The sequence below is a fragment of the Atta cephalotes genome, assembly GCF_000143395.1.
Source record: "Atta cephalotes unplaced genomic scaffold scaffold00039, whole genome shotgun sequence".
NCBI classification, from domain to species: domain Eukaryota; kingdom Metazoa; phylum Arthropoda; class Insecta; order Hymenoptera; family Formicidae; genus Atta; species Atta cephalotes.
The window spans coordinates 2136653-2163307 of NW_012130103.1; the positions used below are offsets into that span (position 1 = coordinate 2136653).

General features: G+C 28.7%; 2 protein-coding genes across 2 annotated transcripts in view; one reads left to right on the plus strand and one right to left on the minus strand.

Annotated features, from left to right (window-relative positions):
• Nucleotides 1–5664: 5664 nt before the first annotated feature.
• LOC105622021 (U1 small nuclear ribonucleoprotein A) lies at nt 5665–6648 on the minus strand. The gene is made up of 2 exons (XM_012203456.1): nt 6412–6648; nt 5665–6123 (listed from the first exon to the last, which is right to left on the minus strand). The coding sequence occupies exons 1-2, from the start codon at nt 6646–6648 to the stop codon at nt 5665–5667; spliced, it is 696 nt and encodes a 231-aa protein (XP_012058846.1).
• Nucleotides 6649–10570: 3922 nt separating this feature from the next.
• LOC105622022 (transcriptional activator protein Pur-beta) overlaps nt 10571–26655 on the plus strand; it is a 25571-nt gene continuing 9486 nt past the window's right edge. The window contains exons 1-2 of the mRNA XM_012203457.1: nt 10571–10607; nt 14360–14410. Of these exons, the coding sequence (XP_012058847.1) occupies nt 10571–10607; nt 14360–14410 (88 nt within the window). The remainder of the gene's footprint in view (nt 10608–14359; nt 14411–26655) is intronic.

Sequence of the window (26655 nt, forward strand, 5' to 3'; positions counted from 1 at the left end):
AATTAGGCTCATTCAACATATTTTTACTCGCAGCTTTTTTGAAAAAGTCAAGTATATCTTAGTGCCGAGACATATTGCCATGTTTCTTGATAAAATTAGAAGCTACGTTAAAATTAAGAGCAAAACTAAAGGACATCAAAGACATATATTGTAAGTATTTTTTAGGGATGGTAGGTAATTTGTTATTTGAGACACCGTTACTTTTCTAATTGTTATTTATGATTATAAAACGATTTGATAATAATTGAGTATAATGAAATCCAGAAATATCGAAAGACTTCAATATAATCGTGCAAAATTTTCTATAAATGAACTGGGCACTAATGAAAAATTTTCATAACAAGTTTTTTCGATTTTTTTTTGTCAAATGTTATCAACTATATTTGAAAGTATAAAACGCTAAAAACAAAGAAAAACTATCATTGAGAACTAATCAGTTAATTTAATGTATAATATATATTAATTTTTGAACTTTGCGGTTGCATTTTTGGGCACTTCTTATTGATTCATTATACATTATGTTACGACACGTAAAATCATGATGCGCAATGATAAATCTGTCTTTACATCATGACTAGTATCCATCGAGAATTTAATCCAGATCAGAAAGTAAGAACCAACCAACTACAGTCGAGTATTTTTCTGTTACAATCAAAACAGGGGAATACTCGACTATAGTTGGTTTTTCTGATCTGGAATAAACCCTTGATGGATACTAGATTTGACTTCCAAAATTCACTGCCAGTGCTGAAAATATATAGTATATATAATGTAAACTGTAGATTTTCAGTGATGACTAAAGTGGTTCTGCACTCGTACCATGTCAGGGCAGCATTGGAGCGAAGTCAGTACATGTGTGCCAAATTCACCAGTAGATAATACTCAACGTCAGTACACTAGAATACGCAGTTTTTGATAGGTTGAAATCTTAATATTTATTTCTAATATTTCCTTCATTGTACGCAGGGCCTTAAGCCTTAAATACAATGCGAAGGAATAGCGATAGGAATAATACGATTTCAATCTATCAGAAATCAGAACTACATTGGAATATACAATCTTGATAGATTGAAATCGTGTTATTGTTATCGCTATTCCTTCACATTGTGTTTAAGGCTTTATACTTTCATAATCTCCAGCTATATCATTTAAATATTTTGATGCCCCAGATTAATGAATCGTGTTTCACGCGATAGTATCTTATTCAGTTAAAAAAAGTATTTTATTGAATTATACTATAAATTTTATAAGATTGATACTGATGTGAGAGAAAATTTTTTTTTATTTTATCTTTTTTTCTTTTATATTAAAGGAAATTCATACATATGTTAAGCGATATATGAGAAATTACTGGATCTATACATATATACGTGTTTGGGTAGATGTATTCATATCTTATATATTTAAAATATACTCATATATTTTCATTATTACATTGGAACGATATCCGACTTAATATGAAAATATATAATTGCAGAATTATCTTTTATTATTTTCATAATTACATAAAATATGTAGAATTTTTTATATATATTTATCAGCTTGCTGAATGCTCATCATCCAATGAAACGTCCGACCACTTTGAGAAAAAGTTAACTTGATAGAACTAATATCTGGTGTTAAACAGTTTTGAGATTTTTATTTAAAGATGATAGTTCCCTTAAATTTTTGATATTAGCCACAACCTGTAATTCGTTGTATTGTAACTTTACGACAGTATTCCTTTGAAAAGTGTATGTCTCGTTCTCAACTTACAACAAGATAATGTTTATATTGTATCCAAGTTGAGAACTCATTCAGTGATGTATTACAGTTATATTTTTCATCTAATTCTTCTAGATCAGAAATTATAAGAAATTCTTGAACTAAACATTGTAAATAAAAAAAATTACTATTAGTGTCGGCAAATTATTATTAGTGATCGGCATAAATGGATTAAATATAAAAATGTGTAATAACTTAATAATTTTATGTGTACATACACATAAAATTACAACACAGTTTTATATTACACACATATTATAGATGAAAGTCGCCTAGATTGATCTAAATTAAGGAGGATTCCGTTTATTTTTTAAAAGTGAAATTAAGAATATATATCAACGGATAAAAAATGAAAAAGACATGAACAAATGAGATTGAAAAAAAATGTATGAAAGTGAAACGAAAGTATTCTGAAATATTGTAAATATTATAAAAAATTTTTAAAAACTTTAAGAGTTTATATAATAATTCGTATCACAAACACAGTAATTAATTGTTAAATTATCTTTACTCACTGTCAGTTTACATATGTATGAATATTATTTCGAAACACTTATATAATAGCACTTCGGAACATTCGTAAAACAATTATTGCTAAAATAGAAAATATATATTAATCAGGATTAGGTAATAACTAGTTAAAACGTTAAAAATTAAAAAAGTTAAAAAGTTAATAACTTTTAATTTAGTTAATTTTAAATTCATTAAATTTTAATTTAACTAAGTTACTTTTAAACTAAGTTATTTTTAATTTTTAACTTTTTTTTAAGTTAAACAATTTTTTTATCTCTTTTAAATATCTTAGAAAAATAATAAGAGATAATAAGACTAAGAGCGTATATTCGTAATCTGTTCATATTTTAAGACTATCTTAAATAATTTCTTAAGATGCTAATACAGTCCTCTGATTAGTTTATGCGGTTATGCCTTATGCCATAAGCTTTAGTCCGGATTTATAATAGCCCTTAATTTTAAGCCTTAAGTCATAAGAAATTGACCAATTATAATCAAAATATTCTTTTCGCATTCGATTGTAATTGGTCACTTTCTTAAGACTTAAAAAGTAATCACTGATCTTGTATCTCCTCTATGTACTGGCTGTTTTTTTAAAGTTATATAACTTATATAGTTATGTAGTTATGTGTTATATATGAATGAAAAATATATTCACATATGAATAAAAAATTAAAAATTTAATTTACTTAATAATCTATATTGTAGTTATTTAATCTCATTTTAAGAAAAATTAAGACATTTTGATCTAAAAAATAATTTTTTTCAAAATTGACTTAACTTTTTTTTAACTTAAGTTAATTCAATATTGACTTAATTTACGTTAAGTTAATTTTTTATTTCTTCAAATTTATTCCTTTTAACTTTATTAATTTTGTAAAGCCATTAACTTTAACTTTATTCAGTTAAAAAAAAACATTAACTTGCTCAACCCTGATATTAATACATCATAATTGAATCTTTCCCAACTAAACTTTTTCTCCTTTTTCTTTTAATATCTTTCCTTTAATATCTACATATTTCTACTAAAAGATAATTTAATTGTTTTTAGTACATACGTACAATACAATATAAATAACGATAAGATAAATTAAGAACATAAAGCATGTAATGCACTAATCTTATCTCACTTATGTAATCAGGAAAACGTTCCTCTGGAATTTTAAAATTTATTTTTATTTCTGCACCGTTAAGGGTATTATTACTGTGATAAATATTATGCTGCTCTTTATGTGTGCATGGTTCATGTTGCAATTGATGTTCTAAACAATATTTAAAAAGTTTAAGAAAATAATAGCATGCTAATAATAATGCACATGATTGTATGTGGTTACTGTGAGAGAGGGGGGAGGAAGAGAGGGAGGAGAGAGTATTAAAATCGTTACATTACTGTAATTATGATTACATTTATGCAATCATACAAACTGACGAAATACTATCAATCCTGGACAAATATAAAAAAGGCCCCAAAGGTCAGGATGTAATTGAGGAATGATGACATATTATCGACAATTGATATAAATTTTATTATATCTACTATTAATATTTGGCATACATTATTAAATTCATGATTTTTTGTTATATAAATGTTTCTTAAATAAATGTGCTTACTTGTAATGCTATAATATTTTATATGCCGCAAAATTACAATTTTTTCTCTACAGTTATGATCTCTGTTGATAATCAAATTTTGAGAATAACACTGAATATTTTATAAAAAAATTGAGTATTATTAAATATTATCTTTTTAGAATCTTACCCTGTGTAATACAATTGTAATACTATTAAGATATAGTTTTGACTGCTAATTGTTATGTTCATAACAATTATAACGAAACGAAATATAGATTGTAGTTTTCGATGGCTGCTATCTTTCTCTTTCGAGAAGTCACAACTAATATCGTCATACAACATATATAATAAATACTTACATGACAAATACAAAATATTATGTTAAATAAACTATTTCTTTTGATATATACATTCTATATTAGTTGATGTAATCGGTTTTCTTTTCGGTGGAATACAAATTTAATGAGGATGGATACATATGAGTAATTTATCCGAATATGTTTGATATATTCTGCTATTAAACTGTTAATAACTATTATACTTTTAATGTATATACACTTTAGAAAAGTTTTATACACTTTTTGAGACATTTTTTTAGCCATTTAAGAAGTATTTACATTTAAATTTAAATTGATTATTATATGTACGTTTATAATATGTATTATATTTTATGTAGGTAAATTTATATTACGTTGAATATTGATAAAATTTTCTATAATTTCCTATACTTTCAACCATGAAGGCCACTATATTTTATGCTTTACAGCCATACATGCGCAAAAGAAAATCGAATCTTTCATTTTCATTAACACTGTCATATCTGTATGTACTTAAGCTAAATTACATTTATCGTTTTCTTATATTTACGCGTTTTTTACACTTACCCGATATATACTCCAAGTTTTTCAAGTTTGTTGAAAAAGATCTCGGACGAAGCTTTCTGTCCTGCAGCCAATTAACACGCTTAAAAATTTTATTGTACGGAAAATTTTTCAAGCGTACATTTGACGTACATTTTTTTCTTTTTTTGAAAAGATTTATTTATGTCGCATTAATAAAAACATAACAAGGCGAATTACACATGTAATACAACCTGCCCCATTATGAAATAGTCACAATTTATTAATGTTAAATAAATTAAAATTTTATATTTAAAAAAGATGTGCAATATAAATGTACTGTAATGTGATATAGAGGTATAGTTTTTGACAGATCTTGTTGCACTATTTATTCGGAAATATCTAACAACTTGCTTCCTTTATATAAATTCACGTAGTATATTACGTATTTTTAAATAATAATAAATATTTTTCTTACGAAGTTTTTTAAAATTTATATGAAACTGAATTGTTAGAAAATATATTTTAGTTTAATGTAACAAATCAATTTAATTTAATATAAACAGGAAATTAGAAGGAAAAAATAATATTTTGTTATAGCAAATTACTCTTTTACATTACTTATTTTTGCAAAAGGTATTCAAATGCAATATAAACTTTTTCTAGTTGTACATAACTTTTTACATATATTTTCAACCTGAAATATCTTATTTATATGGTATAACTTGTCACGCGGATTGTATATAAAAATATGAATCACATTGAAGAAATATTACGTTTATTGAATCCCATTGTAAAGTAACGTTGGATATTAAATAAAATATTTTAAATTGCGCAAAGTTATGAATGAAATAATCGAAATCAATTTAAATACCAGAAATACATTTATCTTTATACAAATGCAATTCAACTTACGTCTTACTTCTATTTTATTATATATATATATAGTACGGATAATACAAAATATATTATAAAGCTATTTCTTTGCAAATGATATTTTCATTGCATGGGAAGGTGTAATTTTAAAACCTTGAAGAGCATCTTTTGCCGCACCAGACTGAACTTCATTTTCAAATTCAACAAATGCGATATCATGCCGATTAGGTACTAAGCGTACTTCTTTGAAGCCCGGAAATTGATTAAACAGCATTGATAACATCATTTCACTTGTCTCGTCGGGCAGATTTGTTAAGAACAATATTTGATTAGGTGGCTGTTCAGGAACAGCGGCATTGACAAGTCCTGAATGTTGGGGTATACTAGCATGATAACCAATTTGTTGTGAATGTTTGGCTTGCTCTTTTGCACGTTTCTTGGCACGTTTGGCTTCTTCGTCTGCTACTGGAATAACTCGTTTTGGTTTCTTTGGACGTTCTGCAAAGGTGCCTTTCATTTTAGCGATTATATCGCTGTCAGTTTTAGCATATTGTATTCTCTACAAAAACAAAACATTTGAAAGAGATTATTTTTATATTTTTATACACATGTAAGGGATACAAATATATTTATATGAATTTATAATATGCAAATAAATGTGCACATACATGCATACATACACACACACACACACACACACACACACACACACACACATACACACACACACACACATATACACGCATGCACGCACGTACGTACACATGTGCACATTAGAATATTCTTAATACAAATATAAAAAAATATAATGTAAAGATAAAACACAATCATTTTTTATAGTTCTTACCATTGGTTTGTCATAGAATGGAAAACCTTGCATTGATCTTAAGGCGTTTGTAGCACTTGCTATTTCTTTGAAAATAACAAACGCTTGTCCACGCATCTTTAATGTTTTTAAAGCTACGATATCCAAAATTTGACCAAATTGAGAAAAAATAGCATACAATGATTTCTTTAATTCTTCCTTTTTAATCTTTTCATTTAAATTATTAATGTAAATTGTATTATTTGGACGAATATCCATTTTGACCAAAAGTCGATGTTAAATATTTTATCTTCTGTAAATAAAAATAATGTATAAGATAAACATTAAATATGTACATATATTATACATTATATATATTGATAGGTACATATATACACAAGAATTATATATATATATATAGATTATATATATATATATATGTAATATATTATACAATATATGTTTGTGTATGTGTGTGTTTATATAGATGCAAGATTAATATATATATGTATTATAAAAGACTAATTTAATAAGACACACATATATATATATATATATATATATATATGTATATATATATATATATATATATATATTATATATGTATATTTCAAATTGTTATTCCAATAATATATTGCTAATATGACATAATAAATATATGTAAAAAGATTCTTACGTATTGAAATAATTGTATTTTCTAAAAAAGTTTAAACACAAGATTAAAACTCAATCTATTTTACTTAATATTGTTTAAAAAATTTAAACAAACCGATATATATTTACTAGGTTATATTACATTAGAGGTTAAGCGTCTATACCGCAATATAAGAACCATCACAAGGAATGTAGTAAACAGTATTGCCAACTCTAATGTGCCGGCTTCTACTAAAAACTTCATTAGATTCTTCCAGGGTATCAATCATGAAACTTTATCCCTAGAATGCAAAGTGAATGAAAAGTGAAAACTATTTACCATTAAAATTAATAGAGAAATTTTTTACTTTTCATTTTTCATCTTAAGAATGAAGTTTCATGATACTCAGGGTAATATGCGTGCAGCGTAACTTACGTAAGCCAATCAAATCGTCTCAATAGAATAAAGCGTAGTAGCTGATATAACTTGATACAATTTGATTGGTTGGCGTAAGTTAAAGCGTATGTGAAAGCAGATTTAGTGCCTGCGCACAATAAAACAAATATTAGGAATAGGAATAAATATTAAGATTATGACCTATCAGATATCAGTTACATCGGAATACGCGGTTTCTTTCTAAGTTGAAATCTTAATATTTATTCCTAGGTTCAATATTCAGTTCTTATATTCAAAATCATCTTAGTTCAGCCTTGAGGTGTTACGAACCAATTTAAAGGGCCGCATTAGCGTCTTAAGACATTACCTAAAACTTGCAGCACATGCTTATTTTTCTGCTGGATTGTTAGCTGGATTTTAATTTTGCTATTATTGGCTGCGGTGCTATCAGTGTCAGCATCGCAGCTCATATGGTGGCAAGATTCTAATGCATAGTCTACAATGGGCAGTAAAACCGGTTCTACATTAGTAATTGCAAGCCGATCGCAAATTTATTGCCAATAGAAAGCGTTGATTTCAAAATGCAAGCTTCAGATTGGCTGTCGCATAAACTTGCGTAATGTAATGTAGAATCGGCTTAACAGTAGTTGATTAAGGAGTAGGAATCGATCAATCATAGTTGATTATTTTTCTCTCATTCAACTGTGATTGGTCGATTTCCACGCCTACTCTTTAATCCACTATTGTTATTGCCCATTGTAGACCATGCATAACGCGTGGTCTACAATACTAATAATATTAATATATTGATCAATCACAATTAAATGTAAAAAGAATAATCGACTGTGATTAGTCAATTTCTATGGGGCTCTGCGCAATAAAAAGAACAGGGAACAGAGAATAAGAATTTCAACTTATCAGAAATCATGTATTGTGGAATATACAGTTTTTAATAGATTGAAATTCTTGTTTTTCGTTCCTTTTATTGTGCGGAGCCCCATAGAAATTGATTAATCACAATCGATTATTCTTTTTATCCTCTAATTCTTACAGCCTCATTCATTACTGATATTGTTATTGTAGACCATATATTATACAGCTAGTAATCCATCAGGAAATCAAGTATCTTATGCCGCAAGGCTTTACGGTCATCTTTGTACTTAGGTCCTTTCTCGGAAATGTGAAGTAAGAGTAACCAATCATCTTTCGGTTTCGATTTTGTTCTGTAAATTGATCGTACTAACTCGAAAATTTCAGGAGAAACTATTAGGCTTCGTTCAGAATTATCATTTGGATGCATCCAGATGTTCTTTTATCCATTAACGTTCGCGAACAAGGATAAACGACATCTGTGCATCTGGATGCATCTGGCCAACTATTCTAAACGCAACTCTACTGTTGCTTTGAGTATCTATTATGGAACATAGGTTGCGTTCAGCGGATTCAACAGTTGAATAAGCGCTCGTTGTTATTGATATATTTTTAAATCATCCAATCAGCATTTTAGATCTGGGTAATGATCATGTAACTTTTTTTGTCAGAGCGGAAAAATGAAAAATTTCTCCATTCAATAATAAAAATTTTCGTTTTTCACTTTTCATCCTAGGAAAAATGTTTCATGATTGATACTCTGATCTGATAGAAAACTACTGAGTGGCAACACTGGTAGTAAATATAGGTGAGTATACGTTCTTCTTTGCTCAATAGATTTCTGAAAATATATAGATACATGATTTGCCTTTCCATTGTGCTTGAATGCCGAAAGTTCCTTGAGAACAGAGAAGTTGTTCATTCAAGAGAATTTCTGCGTGATTAGTTTCATCCAGATGCGCAATCGTTCATAGTGAGCTCTAGTCTAATTGGCTGGATGTTCTGTTAAATCCTAAAATATAGACCAATAAGATGAAAGAGTGATGAGCAGTTGTCAAATTCATTGTTCTGAACGCACTCATTATAGGTCTGTTCTTTTTAGCTGAACTTTGCACCAATTCCTCTTTCTTCCTTTTCTCTCCAGGAAGAAAAAAGAGGAAGAAAGATGAAACTAGTGCAAAAATTAAGTTCTTCAAAAAGAACAATTCTTATATTTCTACTATTCTATGGTCGAAACGTGACCATCAAAATCTCGTTGTGCAATCATGCGATAGTTATATCGCTATTCAAGTACTCCAGAATTCGATTCGATTATAGAAATAATATCGAAACTATTAGATGATCAGTAAATAAGCTTAAAGCTTAAAAGCTATTATGGCAAATTTGCAAATACAAAAAAGATTAATGCTAATATACATTAAAAAAAACAAAGAATAAAAAAAGAAAGAAACACACAACTTGGATAAACGCGTATGCAATCGGCAAATTTACTATATATACATATGAATGTAGATACATATCTACATATGTATCATCTACGTAGATACGTTATATACCTATGTGTGTTGTATAACATAATATCTTGCACGTATTCAACATAGACGCGCGCGTGCATACTCTTTTGGTTTATCTTTTTCTCTCTCGCTCTCGCTTTTCTCACTCTCACTGACTGTGCACGAGGAGGGAGAAGGGATTGAAGAGAAGGTGGAGGAGCGAGAGCGAAAGACGAGCGACGAGCAGAGCAAGGGCAAGCCGGAAAGCAGCGCGTACGTGCGGAAGAGTGGCAGTGTATGTCGGCGTAGAGCGAACGAGCGAGCGAGCGAGCGAACGAACTAGGCGAGAGCGTGTGCGGTGGTGTATGGTGGTGGTTGGCGATTGGTGTGTGCCGTAGACAGACGGACGGACGGACGGTCGGTCGGTCGGTCGTTCGTTCGGTCGGTCGGTCGTTCGGTCGGTCGGTTGGCGGTCGGGCCGTGATTGTGTGGAAGGAAAAAACCGAAGAGAAAGTGCAAAATTTGCAGTGCACTGTGCTGGCTACGGTGTGAAAGAAGAATAGTTCGGTTTTTGTGTGGGGTCTGAAGAGGGAGATTATCGTCATCGCGCCGTCATATCTAAGGGGTCTCGCGCGCGCCTACGCGTGTTAGTAGTATCGAGGGATTTCCCATTTTTTCCTTCGTGTATATTTTATCTCTTCTTTATCTCATTCTCTGATTGCCGGGGACCCATCGATTTCAACACGTCAAAGGACGTACGACGCGTGAAAATCTAACCAAAAGAAGGGAACGTGTTACGAGAAGAGCAATGTCCGATCGGGAGAGCCTGGACGATCAACCGCAAAGTAAGAAACAGTTCAGACGAAGCGTTATAACCGATGAGCCTTTTCTACATATATCCCTCTTCTTCTCTTTTTTGCTGCTGTTCTCGATCGCGAGAACAGCCGTTTTTTTTCTTTTTTTTTTAATCATTCGCTCGCAACGGTGAATGGATCAAAAAGGAGTAAACTGCTAACGCAACTTCTTTTTCTTCCCCTCCGTCATCCCTGCTACGCTTAGTGCTTCTCGGTGCTACGGCGCGGCATGTTCGTGCGTGTGCACACGTTAAACTCCAAGGGGAACGAATGAACGTTCATCTTGGAGTTTTTTGACAAATTCTCGCGCCTCCATTCCACTCGTCCACGAGGAGATCCGATCATACTCCAATCGTGGGGACGCGGTGTCCAATGAATCCCTCTACATCTGCGTGCATGCACAATCATTGTCTTTCGCATCTCCGCTGCCGGTTCTGTCAAGCGCCGCGCGAAAAGAATCGCTATTTTTCAACGGCATCCAGGATTCAAGATGGCCGGCTGCATGTCGGCCGAGAAGATAGCCCCTTTCACCCCGCTCTCTTACTCCGCGAGCCTCTCCCTGCCTCCTCGCTCTCCGTGCACGACGCGCGCACGCACGCGCACACGTCTACACGCGCGACGGATATCTTTTTTTCTCACGTATCGATATTTGCAACTTTCGATATATTCCTCTGCGTCGCAATGCCGGTCGGTTTTTCTTTCTTTTTTTTTACAGTCGATAGCAGATTAAGCCGAATTCTCGTTCCATTGTATGCACATACAGACACAGACAGACGGACAGACGTATGTATAAAACCGAAACTTCTGTACGATAGGCCTGTTCTTTTTGACTAAACTTTTGCACCAGTTCATCTTTCATCCTCTTCTTTCCTCCTAGAGAGAAAAAAAAGAAAGATGAACTGGTATAAAAATTCGGTCAAAAAGAACAGGCCTTTATTGACAACGTCATTCCATCTTCGAAAGAGTATAGGTAAATATAATGCAATTCGGTTTCGATCCTATATTTACTTATCGGAGCAATACATGTATGTACACGAGAATACGCATGCATTGCACCCGGCCGCTTGAATTACGCTGTAACTACGTAAACGCAAACGATTGTCTCTCTCTTTTTTCTTCCTTCCGCATTGCGTAACGATTTTGACCTCGACATGAAGAGAGATCGTTTAGTTACGATCCTACACTTCTCGTCTGTCAAAAATTCGAAACTTAATTTTTCTCTGTCTTCTTGGAGTTCTTTCACTTCGATTTATTTGCTGCATGTGCGCGCATCTTTTATGTTCCTAACCTCTCTTTCCAGTGAATACTGCTCCATATTGTTCATCCTTTCTTCCTGATTTCGGTCTTCATTCAATTAAATTAGACTGTGCCTGTTTCCACTAATGTAGATTAACTTTAATTCAACTTACTTTTCTTTTTCTAATTCTTGGAACTAGAAAAAGATAAAGAATCGAGATTAAAATTAAACTACATTGGTAGAAACAGGCATTAGTGTTTCGGAGCTAAGAATATTCATATCTTGGCATAATTTCAACAATTTTATCAATTATTATTTAATAAATATACTTAAGCCATGTTTTTGTTAAGAAAAGGAAATAAATTTCAGAATGTTATTCGAATCATTAATATTATTAATTATAGAATAGGAAATATTATATTTTATAGTAATGTATACCTTTAAAAGATTATTAAATTATACCTGATCTAACTTTTCTTAATTATATGATAAATTATTATATATAATATTGAATTGAAAATATCAAATTAATTAATTATTTACGATAATTATGATTTTTTATTTGCCTTACTACATTCTATATGTTTTTATCAATAATTAGCCTTGTGGATATTTTGTTTTTACCAGTATTTTTAACATTTAAAGTATTTTCGGCTATATAATATGAGGATGAAAATCATTCTCTTTTTAAAATTATTTAATATTATAGAATAAATATTAGTAATTCTTGCGTTGTCAAAATTAACAAAATTTAGTAATTTGTCTATAATTTGCCTTCTATATGATTTCATATTTATGACTTTAAATTTAATTTGTTATTTATTCGTAAACTCATATTTCATAATGAAAATAATCTTATGTTTACGTACTTTACATTTTATTGTGTATACACTCTGAAAGCAATCATTTTGTATTATCAATCTTTGTCTTATATAAATATAATTATACAGGATATATATTTACAAAGTTATTTTTAAACAGATCAAAGTTATTTTTAAACAGATCAAAGAAATGTTGATATTAGTAACATTTATATAAATTCATGCATTTAACAAGTATAAACTATGTATTTCTATATTTATTTATATTTAATTTTTTTCTTTTTTTTCCAGATCTTTTATGATAAATGGGATGTGTTAAAAAAGCAAGCTCATCACTATTATGTTTTATTCAATCTTTATCATTCATTAGACATTCATGAGACAAGAATAGAATAGTGCTGATAGTGCTCTCCAAATAGTGTCTCTAAAAGTAAGAGTCTGGCTAATCTTCTAGTTTGATTAAAAATGTATGTGCACTTATACAACTATATAAGACGTTTTACATACCTGCTTTTCAATTTTTTCACGTGCTCAATCATCATCTAATTAATTTTTCATCAATCCAATAAAAAATAGAACAAGATTGGCCATACTCTTATTTCTTAGGGACACTGTTCCTCAAATACACTCGTAGAAAAATGTGTATTTGTTTGTCACTTGAAAGAAACAAAATTCAAAAACATTACAGAAATTCATTAGAAAACTTCATACATTCTAAAATTGGAAATTGTAAAGACATTGATTGATGGAGCACATGAAATGCGACTAAATTCTTTTCTTTTAAGATCTTATTGATTTGATTTTTTTTTGTAATTTGTAAAGAACTGCATAGTTATATATTTTGTTAACACATTTTTTGTCAGAATTGATTTTTATTAAAATACAGTAAACACTCCACACAGTATTATCCCGCAAAAACAATAGAGTAATAAGCTTTAAGCCTTTAGGAGCCTAATTGACCAATAATTGATTATTCTTCTTATATTCGATTGTTATTGATCAATTTCTTAAGGCTTACTATTCTATTGTGTTTGTGGACTTATAAAAAAAATGACGGTTGCATATATGTATATGTGTATTATATATATATATATATATATATATATATATATATATATATATATATATATATATATTAATAGCTCTGGTTTTCATAATGTAACAATTAAGACTGCTAGTTAACCATTATACTATTATACACTGTTAAATCTATAGTGTCAAATTTAATCTAATTAGTCCCCACTGTTCCTACTCTATATATCATTATTTTATGCTAAAACAACGGTTAAATTTGATATTATATAGTGTCAGTTTGTCTATATAATGTGAAATTGACACTATATAATTTCAAAATTTAATTGTTTTAATATAAAATAATGATATATTGAGTAGGAGCAATGGCGACTTTAAATTAGATTAAATTTGATACCATAAATTTAACAGGTGTATACATTATTATATTAAACGTATTTTAATTAGAACAAGTAATTAATAAACTCGAATTGTCATAACAGAGAAAAAGAATTTTTATTTACTTATTTGATGAAAAATGAAATTTTGTTAATTTTGTTAGTAGTTAAATTTTTTAAAATTCTCGTATGAATTTTCATTAATTGTTAGTCTAAATTCATTTAAAAAATTTCTACTTCTTGTTTGTTAATTAATCGCGTTATTTGTTTTACTAGAATATGGGAATCCAGGTGGATTGGATGCTGGAGGTGCTGACTTTGATTCCGGTAAGTACTCCATTATACATAATAATCGAAATGATAAAATGATGTGAATCTTGAAGCAGATGTGTAATATCCAATAAAAATTAAGTTACTCCATGTCTAATGCAAATAGATTTAATTATACAAGTTTATATATGAACGATTATTAAATTAAATATATTATTAGTTATTTGTTCAACAATATTGCTTAACATCATTGATCAACAATATTTAAAAAAGTCGAGAATTTTTTAATGTTATATATAGGGTGGCTCATTTTTATTTATTCCTTTAAATATCTTAAAACCTAAAGTCTTAGAAATTTTTTAGACAGAAAGTCTGAAGTGAGACCAGTAATAATAAGATTAATTTTCGAAAAAAAAACTTTTAATAACTCTTACGTTATTTTCATTTTTTTTAAAACAGAATTATCTGATTTTTTTTATATAATATAATTCCTTTAGTTAATCTCCTTATAAAAATATTGAAATAGAATTATCGCGCGTGAAAAATCAAAATAGTCTACGAGAAATCATGTAGTTCACGAGATATTTTTTTTTAATTTCATGTCAAAATAAAGTATAAAGTGTTTCCTAAACTATTGATTTTTTTACAACTTTACGTAAATTTTATATACAGAATAATTAAACAAACATGTTGTAAAGAAATAAATCACATATAATCCATTTTTTTTTAATGGTGATCTTTATATGATTTTAAAAAATTGATTTTTTTGAAAATTAGTTTTATTATATTGTCTCTAACTTTTGTCTGAAATATTTTTTTCTAAAATTTGAAATAAATAAAATTTTGAGGGATGATCATTTAAAATCGGATATTCTATAGAAAATTATATCGATAAATTATAATCCCTGCTTCTTATTTCTGAATAAAATCTAAATAATAAAAGTATCATGATGTGATAATTTTGATCATCGCATCCACTTCTTCAGGAGTAATCTAATAGAAACGAGGGAAATGCCAATTTCCCCTTGGAATAAATGTTTATAGATATTCTTGGAACGAAATTGAAATACAAAGTAGAGCGGCCAGAAACGAGACATAACGCGTGTGGCAGTAAGCCGGCACTAGAGCGCAGTCAGCTGGTTGTGACGTCATATCGTCGATAGGTGCGAGCGACAGTAGTGGGAGAGGTTTCCTCGTCTCGTTACTGCCACGCGCGCGCGTTGTGATTTAAAACGCATAGTCACGTGGCAGTGTATCGCTCGTATAGCTAATTGCCATCCCATGGGTACGGAAAATGGAATTGGAAATTGGAATCATGGGGCAATCAATCAATCATCGTTCTGTTCCGATTTTAAGTAGCCTGATTCCCCATGGAACATATTTTTCAGAAATGGAATGACATTTTAGCCTTACAATAAAAATGGTACGTTACATTTTGTCACATGTTACATGTTAAATATTTTGTATTTGTTATGAAAATAATAATTAAATAGTTAAGTACTCCACAGTTACCTCAGCAAAGAGAGTATCAAAGAAGAAAAGCTACTGAAAACTTTCGATATTTATAAAATAATGATAAGAAGAGAAAACCAAGATCATTTTGGATATGATATTTATAGAATGAAGATGCTTGCAGGGAGCAAGTGATAATCTAATAAGAGAAATGCAACGTGTTGACATACATTACAAAAATACATTGAATATCTTCGCATGGACATATTAACATTTCATGAATGAAAAATTATTTATAAATAAAATAGATATACTATTTTCATTATAAGATTGGAATGTCCTTCCGTTTCTGAAAAATATGCTTGATGGAAAACTAGGCTATCTAAAATCGGAACGGAACGATGCTGATTGGTTCCTCCACCATTCTATCTTTTCGATTCCATATTTATGGGACGACACACTAAACCAACATTCAACATTGGCTCGCATTCGACTCGTTGCTACCATAATGCGTGCATTCCATTGGCATGACAGTGGGCTTCATGAAAGATCGGCGCGTCATTCGGCACGATTTCGAATGTTCACGACTATGCACATCACTTTCTTACTACTATTTTCGTCATCATCTTTGTCGTCGTTGGTGATGACAATTATTTTACGACTGTTTCGTTGCTGGAGTGTACAACAACGACATGTGTAAACGATTCTTTCGTTTGAAAAGCAATGTGTCATTACATATTGACTATAACGGCTCGGCGTTATCATCGGCATTTTATTCTCATCGTTTGACCGTACCAATCACGGTGCACTGCGTTTTCGCGAATACTTTTATGCGATCTTTCTTTGTGTAGCATATCGGTCATGGATACGATGAATGAGTCCGGAAATAGTTATCAGTTTAACTGAGTATATGAGAACGTGTCTTGTAGAATTTTAAATGTCATCATATTTTGATAAGTTCTTAGATTTGAACTTTACGTTTGTGCAAAAGTGATTTCTATATTTTTTATTCTGCAGTCATAACTGTTAAAGTGCAATTATTGGGGTGTGAAACTTTCATCATACGATATAGTATTTTTAAATTGTTTTTTATTACAGATTATAAAATATTTGAGTCAATAGAAAAAGAGAAAAATTTTTTTTAATAATGCACGAAGCAAGAAAAATAAGATATCACAATTATTGTACAAGATAGTATAAAGAAATTTTGTACAATGCTTAGAATATATTTTCAAAGTCTAATTGCATCAAAAATGAATTCGTCAAAATTTATACAAGCTAATTTTTTTATTGTGAAATATAAATTATTACGATTAGCCAATCATAACATTGTTACCGATGTCATTGCTAGTTTGAATAACGAATTAATGTGTGATTAATTTTATTGATTACACGTAGAAAAAATGTATGAAAAAGTAATAATGTGTATAATAGGCATGTGAAAGAGAGAGAGAGAGGATGGGGGGAGGGAATGTACTAATGAATGATTGACTCTTTATTTAGCTATTTCAAATACATTTTTTATAAATAACCTTAAATCTCTCTCTAAGTAATATTAAATATTGTATATTCTCTTAACATTAACTTAAACGGTTCAAATCTCACATTATTTTAATTTATATTAAGGCTTTATATTTTTATTTCTTCATAAAACGTCCTCTTTTGCGCATTTCTTGTTCTGTGAAATTTTATTGCAATATTTCTGGTCTATCATGTTTATCTTTCACTTTTATTTCCTCACAATTTTTAACTTATTTCTTATAATTGCTCCAGCAACATGTCTTTAGAAACATGTTTTTTAAAAGTACACACATTATAATATAGCTTCTATAAAATTTCTTTTATAGACATAAATTTCTTTTATAGATATAAACTGCAATGCTTGTAGCATATTCCACTTTGATATATCTGTTACATTGCAATATGACTTATAGTTCGGTTTTGCGCTTTCTGCGATTTGCTCAGCTGTGTTTCTCCTATATCAATCAACTGCAGCATCACAGTACTCAAAGTAGAGTGCTATGATTATCTTATGTACAATACATTTAGTATATATAAGTCGATATAAAATTACCTATTCTATTTTTAAAAAACTTGTTTTCCTTATTATTTTTAGCATGTAATCACAGTGATCTTTAAACCGAAGTTTATCATCAACAATTATTCCTAGGTACTTCATTATTTCTACCTGTTTTATTTCAATTTCATTTAAACATTTTAATATAATATTTTCACTTAGTTCTTTCCTTATACTTCTGATTATCATATATAGGGTAACTCCAGTAAATATGCCACAGAAATCAGAAAAAATAGAAGGAGTGGGGATAATTTTCCCGCAACTACTCTGTTACATGCCTTTATGTTATATTAGTATTGTGTTATAATTTTAGCTTCTTGTTAATATTAATGAAATTATTGGGAGTTGAATCGATTTGTCACTGTGTTAAGTAGCGCCATCATGAATTGTAAAATGATTGCTGTAAGACGTACAAAAGACTTATTTCGCGATACATGAGTGTAGAGGAATAGTAAAGTATATTGTATAACAAAATACAAATATTTTGCTCTTGTATTTTTTGTTTAGTTTGTTGTCTTGTATATCTCATCTGTTTGGAATAGAAGGTGTTTTTAGTGAGCGGGATTTATGCCCAAAGTATACAAAGTGTGTAAATTGAATTCAATGCACTAAATGCAATAGATGCATTACATGAAATATGAAATATATCTCATGTCATAACACTTGTAACATGTGGGAAGATTATAATTATTATTTATTACTTCATGTAACATATTTATCATTCTTATTCCTTAATAAAACTTTATATATGTATTTTATAAGTTATTGTGTCATTTTATGTCTCATTTATATACATTATTTGTAAATTTTTCATGAACCATACATACCTCCCCTCCCCTTATGAGTAGCCATATATCTCATCCCTATGGGATATACAGCAAAATGCAAGAGTTTAAAAAAGTTCATTTTTTAATACGAAATATAAATATTTCGGATTTTTAATATTTTTTTCATTATAGTAGACAGTACAAAGTTTTTATTGATATAGTTTGTTTACTTGAAATATTAAATTACTTGAAACAGTAAATAATATTTAAATTAAATTTTAAATAATAAATTAAGTTTTTGATAAGTACGGCATATATACCGGAGTTAGCCTTACCGGAGTTACCCTATATTTCATTTTTTCTGCATTTAATTTTAATTTACTTGCCTTCATTCTTCTACTACTCTAAATGTCATTTATTTTGCTAACTTTTACTTTTTCCAGTTTTATATATATTAGCGTATCATCTGCAAATATTTTTATATTACATTCTTCTGGACAAATTTTGATTATATCCATAATCTCTGTGAAGCTGGCACTCTATTGTCAAAATTTTGATTTAATTATATAGTTCTTCCCCAAAGAGTTCTAGTGTGCCTGATAAGTTTAGGAAAGAATTCTGACGATTAAATACAAAATTTTTTAATTTATGGATGTTTTTATGGATGTTTTTATGGAATTTATAGATAGTTTTTTAACCATTTTTTTAACCTTCTTTTCAACAACAACGATTTTCTTTCTTTTCAAAAAATTTTTAATAACTCTAATTCTAATCAATGTAAGATTATCTTCTTTATAAGAATTGAAATAGACACTCTACTAACTTCATTATACAATAGTCTCATCTTCGTTTGCAATAAGTAAATAACTTACGATATAAAAACAAAATTAAAATAGTAATCCATATTTGGTTCTTCTTCTTTATATATTATCGATGGAGGGTTAATTATATATATAAATTTGACATTAAATTGTTCTTCGAATCAAATACGCGAAGTATTTTATTTTGCATTTTTTGCTGATTGTATCGAAATTTCGAAATAAGAGTGAGAGCTATTTTTGAAGATATTTCAAATCTGTAACCGAGTGCTTCTTTGAGATTGATAAATCTGACGAAATAAAAAATTATTATCTGTTGCCCTTTTTTTATTTTAATCTATCAGAAACTATATATTCTACAATACATGATTCCTGCTAGATTAAAATTCTTTCTTTTCTATTTCTTTGATTGTAAATAATCCCTAAAAAGGAATTTATACAGAATAAAATAAAGCTCAATCAATGATATCAATGTCGGTCTTTCATCTTTGATTCAATAACCATATATCGTAAAAAAATAACTAATACTGAACGCTTATTAAAACTACAGTTACCAGATCAAAAATGGATCAAAATAGTCAATAGATAAAAGGATTGCACTACTTTGTTGGTATATCTTTAGAGTTTTAGAATAAAAGGCTCAGAAATGATCACTAATTTCAATGAAACTTGACGAGATTATAGAGTATATTCTCCTGAATATAATCCTATTTGAGAATAGATTAAGCGTTTCCGAGATATATTTCAATATTAAATTTAATAGCGTCAGTTCATTAGAGTTTGTATTCGAGTATCTGTAGTTGTGGAAACTCTAAAGTTTCATTGACAATCCGCTCTGTTTATCTATTTTGTATACATTTTGTAGAAATAATTCTAACTACGTTCTCAAGTAGACTGTTACTTTGTGTAAAGCGATAGTTTATTCTGAAATATTACATTAAAATTATAAAAAGGCATCTTATAATTTTAATGCCATATTTTTCACAATAAATTATCGCTTGATATGAAGTATTAATTATAACTGGAATTAAAATGGAATATATCTCCATATAGTTATAGCAATCAATATTATTGCTATAATCATTCAAAATTTTTGTGTATGTGATATCTCTGCAGTATTTTAGAGCGAAAAATTATCGTTTTTATTTAAGGAAGGACTCGCGCTACATCCTAGTTAATAGACAATTTAAATTCTTAAAATTGTATAAGAAAAACAATTAAAATAATACAAAAACATTAACAATATCTAATTTACTATTGTCATTATATACAATTATTATTAATTTTGTGTTTTATTAAATATTTTAAATTGACTCTCTAAATTTCGTGGAGTGACATTTTACTCTAAAAAGAATGAAAATATTGCCACTATTGAAAGAGTAAAAATTTATACTCTTGAATAGCATGGCAGATTTTAACTCTTTTTTTTAATGAAATTTCACTCTTTTGGAATGAAATTCACTCCAAAGGAAAGAAATCTTACACCATATATGATTCCATATTTCTTGGGAATTTAAATACATTCGGATTCTGTATATCGCGTGCCGAAATTTTTTTCGGATTTAAAACGCATTTTACTTAAACGCATTAGTAGAGTAGAACCAGGATATAATATCACTTATTATATAAATTGTGTATTAAAAACAAGGAATTTAATAATTTTTTGATGCTAAGCATTTTTTACAAGAATATTAATCATCATATATATATTATAGAGCCCAGATATCCAGGCTTAATCATGGGTCTATGCGCACGGAGAACCGCTGCACGCTTTGTTTATGTTGAATAGCCACGCGCCAGCCAAAATGTTACTATCTCACTTTAGCAAGCACTCGACTGCTTCGTGCGCGCAGCGGTTCTTCGTGCGCGGCCCATCAATCTGAACGTTTGGGGTTCTAATTATATGTTAATGAAAATCTACGAACTACAAATAATTTTATTGCGAAAAGTATTACCTCAGCTAGGGTTTAAACCTGGAACTCCCTACTTTCTGGATTACTACGTCCTGTATTAATTTGATTACTGAGATAATATTACCTTTGGTAATATTTGTCGCAATAACTTATAATTAAAAGAGAAGATTGTTTCAAAGAGACGCATTATAAACAATGATATAAATGAATTTAAACTGATTAGAATAAATCTAATTAAATGAAAGAAATCCTTCGGTCGAAGCGCAAATTCCAGGTTTAATAAATTCTGATCTAGGTAATACCAATTTTTTACAATAAATTATTCGTAGTTTAGTTTTTAGATTTACATTAACATATATAACGATTAATATTCTTTTATAACGTGATTATTACCATTAAAAAATTATTAAATTCTTTGTATGATTTAATAAATGATTATTCTGATTCTGTTCATGAATGCATTTTAAAATCGAAAAAGATTTTAATGTGTGGTATGCAAAGTCAGAATTATATAAAGTTATTTAAAGTTTTATTTTACAATATAGGATTCAAATCAACTTTTGTATGAATATTTATTATAGTTTTATTAATATATATAAAAAATTTAATTCACAATCTTATCAAATCTCCAAATAAGTACTATTTTACGTAATACGAAATACGATTTTACTTAAAATAAACAAATGTATTTTACTTAAAGTAAACAAAAATTAAGTAACTTTTAAATACGTAGATACATATTTGATTACATATTTAACTTTAATAAATATCTGTTTCGTTTAGAAAAATTCGTTTCATCATATTTAATGATTTATTTTAAAAATATTATTTTTAAAATAAAAAACAAATACTATTACATCATTTATCAAGATTAACAAATGAAATAAATTATAAATGTTTATTGAACGTTATAAATTGAATTATTTATTGTTATTTTATTCATTGTTAGTAAATATTACGTTATTTGCTTATTTATATATTTTACATTGATAAAAAAATACTTTTTGATTAAATAAATACATTGCAGTAAAATTAAATATTTCGACTTAAATAAATATTTATTACATTTAGAAAAACATTTTATTTTATTTTATCAATAATTTAAATACTTCTTTATTCAATAAAGATATTATGTTTAAAATTTAATATGAAGCATTTCTAATAAAAAAGAAAATCCTTCAAAATAAATAATTTCTTTATTTTCGATTGTTTGTTTTAAAAATATACATTTATTTCTTTAAATCTTCTTCTAAATAATTTTTTTATTCTTAAGTAAATATTTTCTTTTCTAAAATGCTACATATTTAATTTGAAAAATAATGAAAAATATTTTTCTTTATTCAAATAATTTATTTGATAAAATATTTTTCTAATCAAAATAAATATTTAAATTTAAATATTTAAATAATTAAATTTAAATAATTATTTAATTAATAAAATAATTATTTAATTAATAAAAATATTATTAAAAATAATTATTTAATTAATAAAAATTTAAATAAATATTTAAATAATTAAATTTAATGCAACGTATTTATTTAATATAAATATATAATATATAAAATATATAATATATAAAATATATATATAATTACAATTCTATAAATTATATGTACATAGAATTTTTTATAAATTTAATTCAAAATTAAATTTTATCTGATTTAATTTAAGCTGATATAAATGATTTAATTATTGTTTAATATATATAATGCATCATATTATTAGTAATACAATTAGTAATACAATTATCTTAATTTTAATTTTAATATTTTATTACGCTATTTTTATTAGTGACTTGAAAATAATTAAGCTACAAAGTTTTATTTATTCTATTTTCTTTTTATAAAATTTAGAATACTTTTAAAAATAAACCGCTAAAGTTATTGGAATTTTATTAATTTCATCTAACGAAACGCAACGAATTAAGCAAATATATGGACTACGATTATGAAACTATTTTAATATCATTTTATAACATGTTCGGTAAAGTATTAATTTCGTTTAAAGAGAATTGATTGATGGGAGATAAAAAAATGAAAATATCGCTGTTTCCAATACTAATATGATTTGAATATTAACAAAAAATAATCATAAACTTGGATAATTTTTTGGCTATTCAAATTTGCATTGATCTTGAATTATTTCTAAGAAATGATCTTTTTCAATCGTTCATGATTTGTGACATGGACATTTGCATCGTTTCATTTTGATTTATGCTGGAAGTGCTAGATGTTAGCAGGATGGCAATATATACTACAAAGGAAAGAAGGTTCCATAGGAGAAGAGGACATGGCACAACATGGTCGAGGAGTCGGTGCGGGATTCACGTTAAGGCAGGTCGGCGCGGAACGCCACGAGCCACTCTTCAGGCGCAGAGATCAATGCATCCGCGATCGTCTCTGTTCGCAGTCGCCGCCGCCGCTGCCACCGCTGCCGCCACCGTCATCGTCGCCGCCTCCGTCGATGAACTCGTCACTTTCTGTGTGATCTTGGACAGATAAATCCACGATAAATCTTGGACATTTACGTGCGCGAATATAACTGCGAAAAACAATTTCGGAATTGGAAGTAATAGTGGTTTTAATAAAGGAAACGTCCTGATACAGAAACCTCATATATGATAAACATGAATGTAAAAGATAATCATAAGGAAAAGAAAAATGACTGAAGCCTGTTAATGATTCAAAATGACTATGATGACAATGTTGAAAATGACGATAACAATGACGCCATGTCGTGTTTGCAAGATGGTGATGCGTGCGATGCTTGCGCCCTGTGCAAACGTGCAATAAAATACAACGCAATGTTAATGCAAGTCGGGCGAGAAGTGAAGTGGGCGTTTCTGCATAAACGCCGTGCCAATCGTTTGTTGCAAAAATTCCTTATTGTCACTATAAAAAAGAGAGTAATAAGAAGTGCGATTTCACAGATGATCATCCTCAAATGTGTTCAAGAGAATCGCTTGACTTGCAAATTTTGATTTAAGGAAGATTCTTATAGAAGTTCTTATAAGAATTCTTGATCGTGCTGATACCTGATACAATTGAAATGAATTGAAGAGATTGGATGAATCATATTGAAGAATCGTTTATTGAATAGTGTAAAAATCTTACTTGTACTTCTTGAAACAAGTCAATGCATAGTTGGTATATTAAGCTGATTCTTGGAAAAAAGAGCGTAAAAAAGAGAGAGAGAAAATGATGTTTTCGATATTTGATCGTTTTTCTTCACAGATCAAAAAAGATTTAAATATCGGCCAAAAGATCAAATATCGGTCAGAAGATATCAACTGAAAAGATATTTTCTTAAAGCAATTTTATTTATTGCTGATTGAGAAACACTCTGCAATTGTATTTTATCCATTATTTTGGTTTCTGTTGAAAACTGTTCTCAATAACTGTTCTGAATAATTGCGAATGATGGCGTCCTTCACGTCCTTTCTGAAATTGTTCTTTACAATCGAGAGCGTCAATGAAAAACAGCGAATTTCTAAAAGTAATAAATGGTAATTTAACAAGATCAAGAATTGTGAGTGGAATCTGGAAGAAAGGAAGAGATACGAAGCGAAGGTGAAAGACAAAAAAAGAAAACAGCTTAAAAGCATTAAAAGAAAAGATTATAAGATGATGCGCGAACACGCTACATTTACTATTCGATTTAATTATTGTACCGCATAGAATTAGCATTACTTGACATTAAGCACTCAATGATATCGGCAAAATATCTTCTTTGCCATTTTTCGTATCGTTTTCGAAAAAAAAGCAAGAAGTTGAAAAAACGAATATGATAAAATAAAAAAAGCTAAAGTTGTATTCACATATCGTAATGTATAACATTCTATGAACTTAATCAAAATAAAGAATAATGTGAATATGTATGTATGCGTGTAAATAGTTACGATAGAAAATAAAAAAAATAAATGTGAAGTTTACATTAATCACATTGAAATCATGAATGAACAAAAAGATGTTAATAACGGATAGGAAAAAGAAATTAACACGAATTAATGTAACACAGTAAAGTAGTCATGCTGAACTACCGATGAAAATCTAACCGTAAGGCATCTTATATGTGCGAAGGTGTGTATCAAAAAGGAAGAGAAACTGGATATGATGCAACACATACATAGAGACTGCTTTAAGAAATGGATCAAAATGGTGAAAGTGTATATTTGTACGGATTTACATTTTCATTCTTCGCAAATATACGAAGATAAGCAAAAATCGATAAATGAATTATAGAAAAAGAATACAACACAATTAGAAGATATTCTCTTGTCCACTGGTGATATATTTGTTCGATCGATTCATTTTTCATTAGGAGACTAATGAATTTATTAGCGAATTTATTATTATAATAATAGAATGAAGATTTAATTAATAAGAAAAGAATTTGAGAAAAACTGCCACGATGTCCGAATTATTCACAACAGAAGAATAATCTTTTTTTTTACCGCCAGGTTACGTCTATGAAAGCTGAATTTGTTTAGTGATTTACATAAATGTGACTATACACGAAAAGTCTGTGACATTAAATTTGGAAAAAAAGAATAAGACTTTATGTTGAACGAAATTATTTGTTTAACAATTTCTGAAATGAAAGATTTCACACATAAAATTTATTGTGCTTAAAATAGAAGTTGTTAGGAAGAAAAAGAAAAGTGAATAAAAATGCAGTGATTACTTGTTAATGTAATTTCAATGAACTGTGAGTTTAGCAACATAGTATAATTTTTAACTAAAAAAATAAAAAAGAGAGAAAAAGAGAAATATATTATATATAGGTGAACAGATTATCGTAATATCGATAAAATGTTCAAAAGCAGGATTTTTCAGGGTGATCTTAGCCCCGTTCCAATTCCAAGCGGCCTGCAACAATTCAGTACGTAGTATTGTACTTGAAAAACTACATTATATTGATCATTTGTTCTCTCAATGCGACTTTGATACAAATCTCTAATTCCTTTCGTATGATCTATCTCTGAAATATCCTTAATCATTGTTTTTTTAAATATTATTTTGTATTATATCTTAATCTTTCATTTATAATTATTAAAAAAAATATTTTTAATTGAAGAAAGAGAATAATTATTAACAGTAATAAGTGGAAAATAGACCGATAAGTAAACAATACAATTAACAAAGAATCCTTTATTCGGTCGAAGCAGATCTTGATGCTTTTTGTGTGTGTGTGTGTGTGTGTGTGTGTGTGTGTGTGTGTGTGTGTGTGTGTGTGTGTGTGTGTGTGTGTGTGTGTGTGTGTGTCGTGTGTGTGT

Excerpts from the sequence above, each read along its gene's own strand:
- LOC105622021 (XM_012203456.1), bottom strand. The coding sequence starts at position 6,648 with ATGGATATTCGTCCAAATAATACAATTTACATTAATAATTTAAATGAA. Across the intron at positions 6,124-6,411 it reads CATTCTATGACAAACCAATG|AGAATACAATATGCTAAAAC; the intron begins GTAAGAACTATA and ends TTGTTTTTGTAG.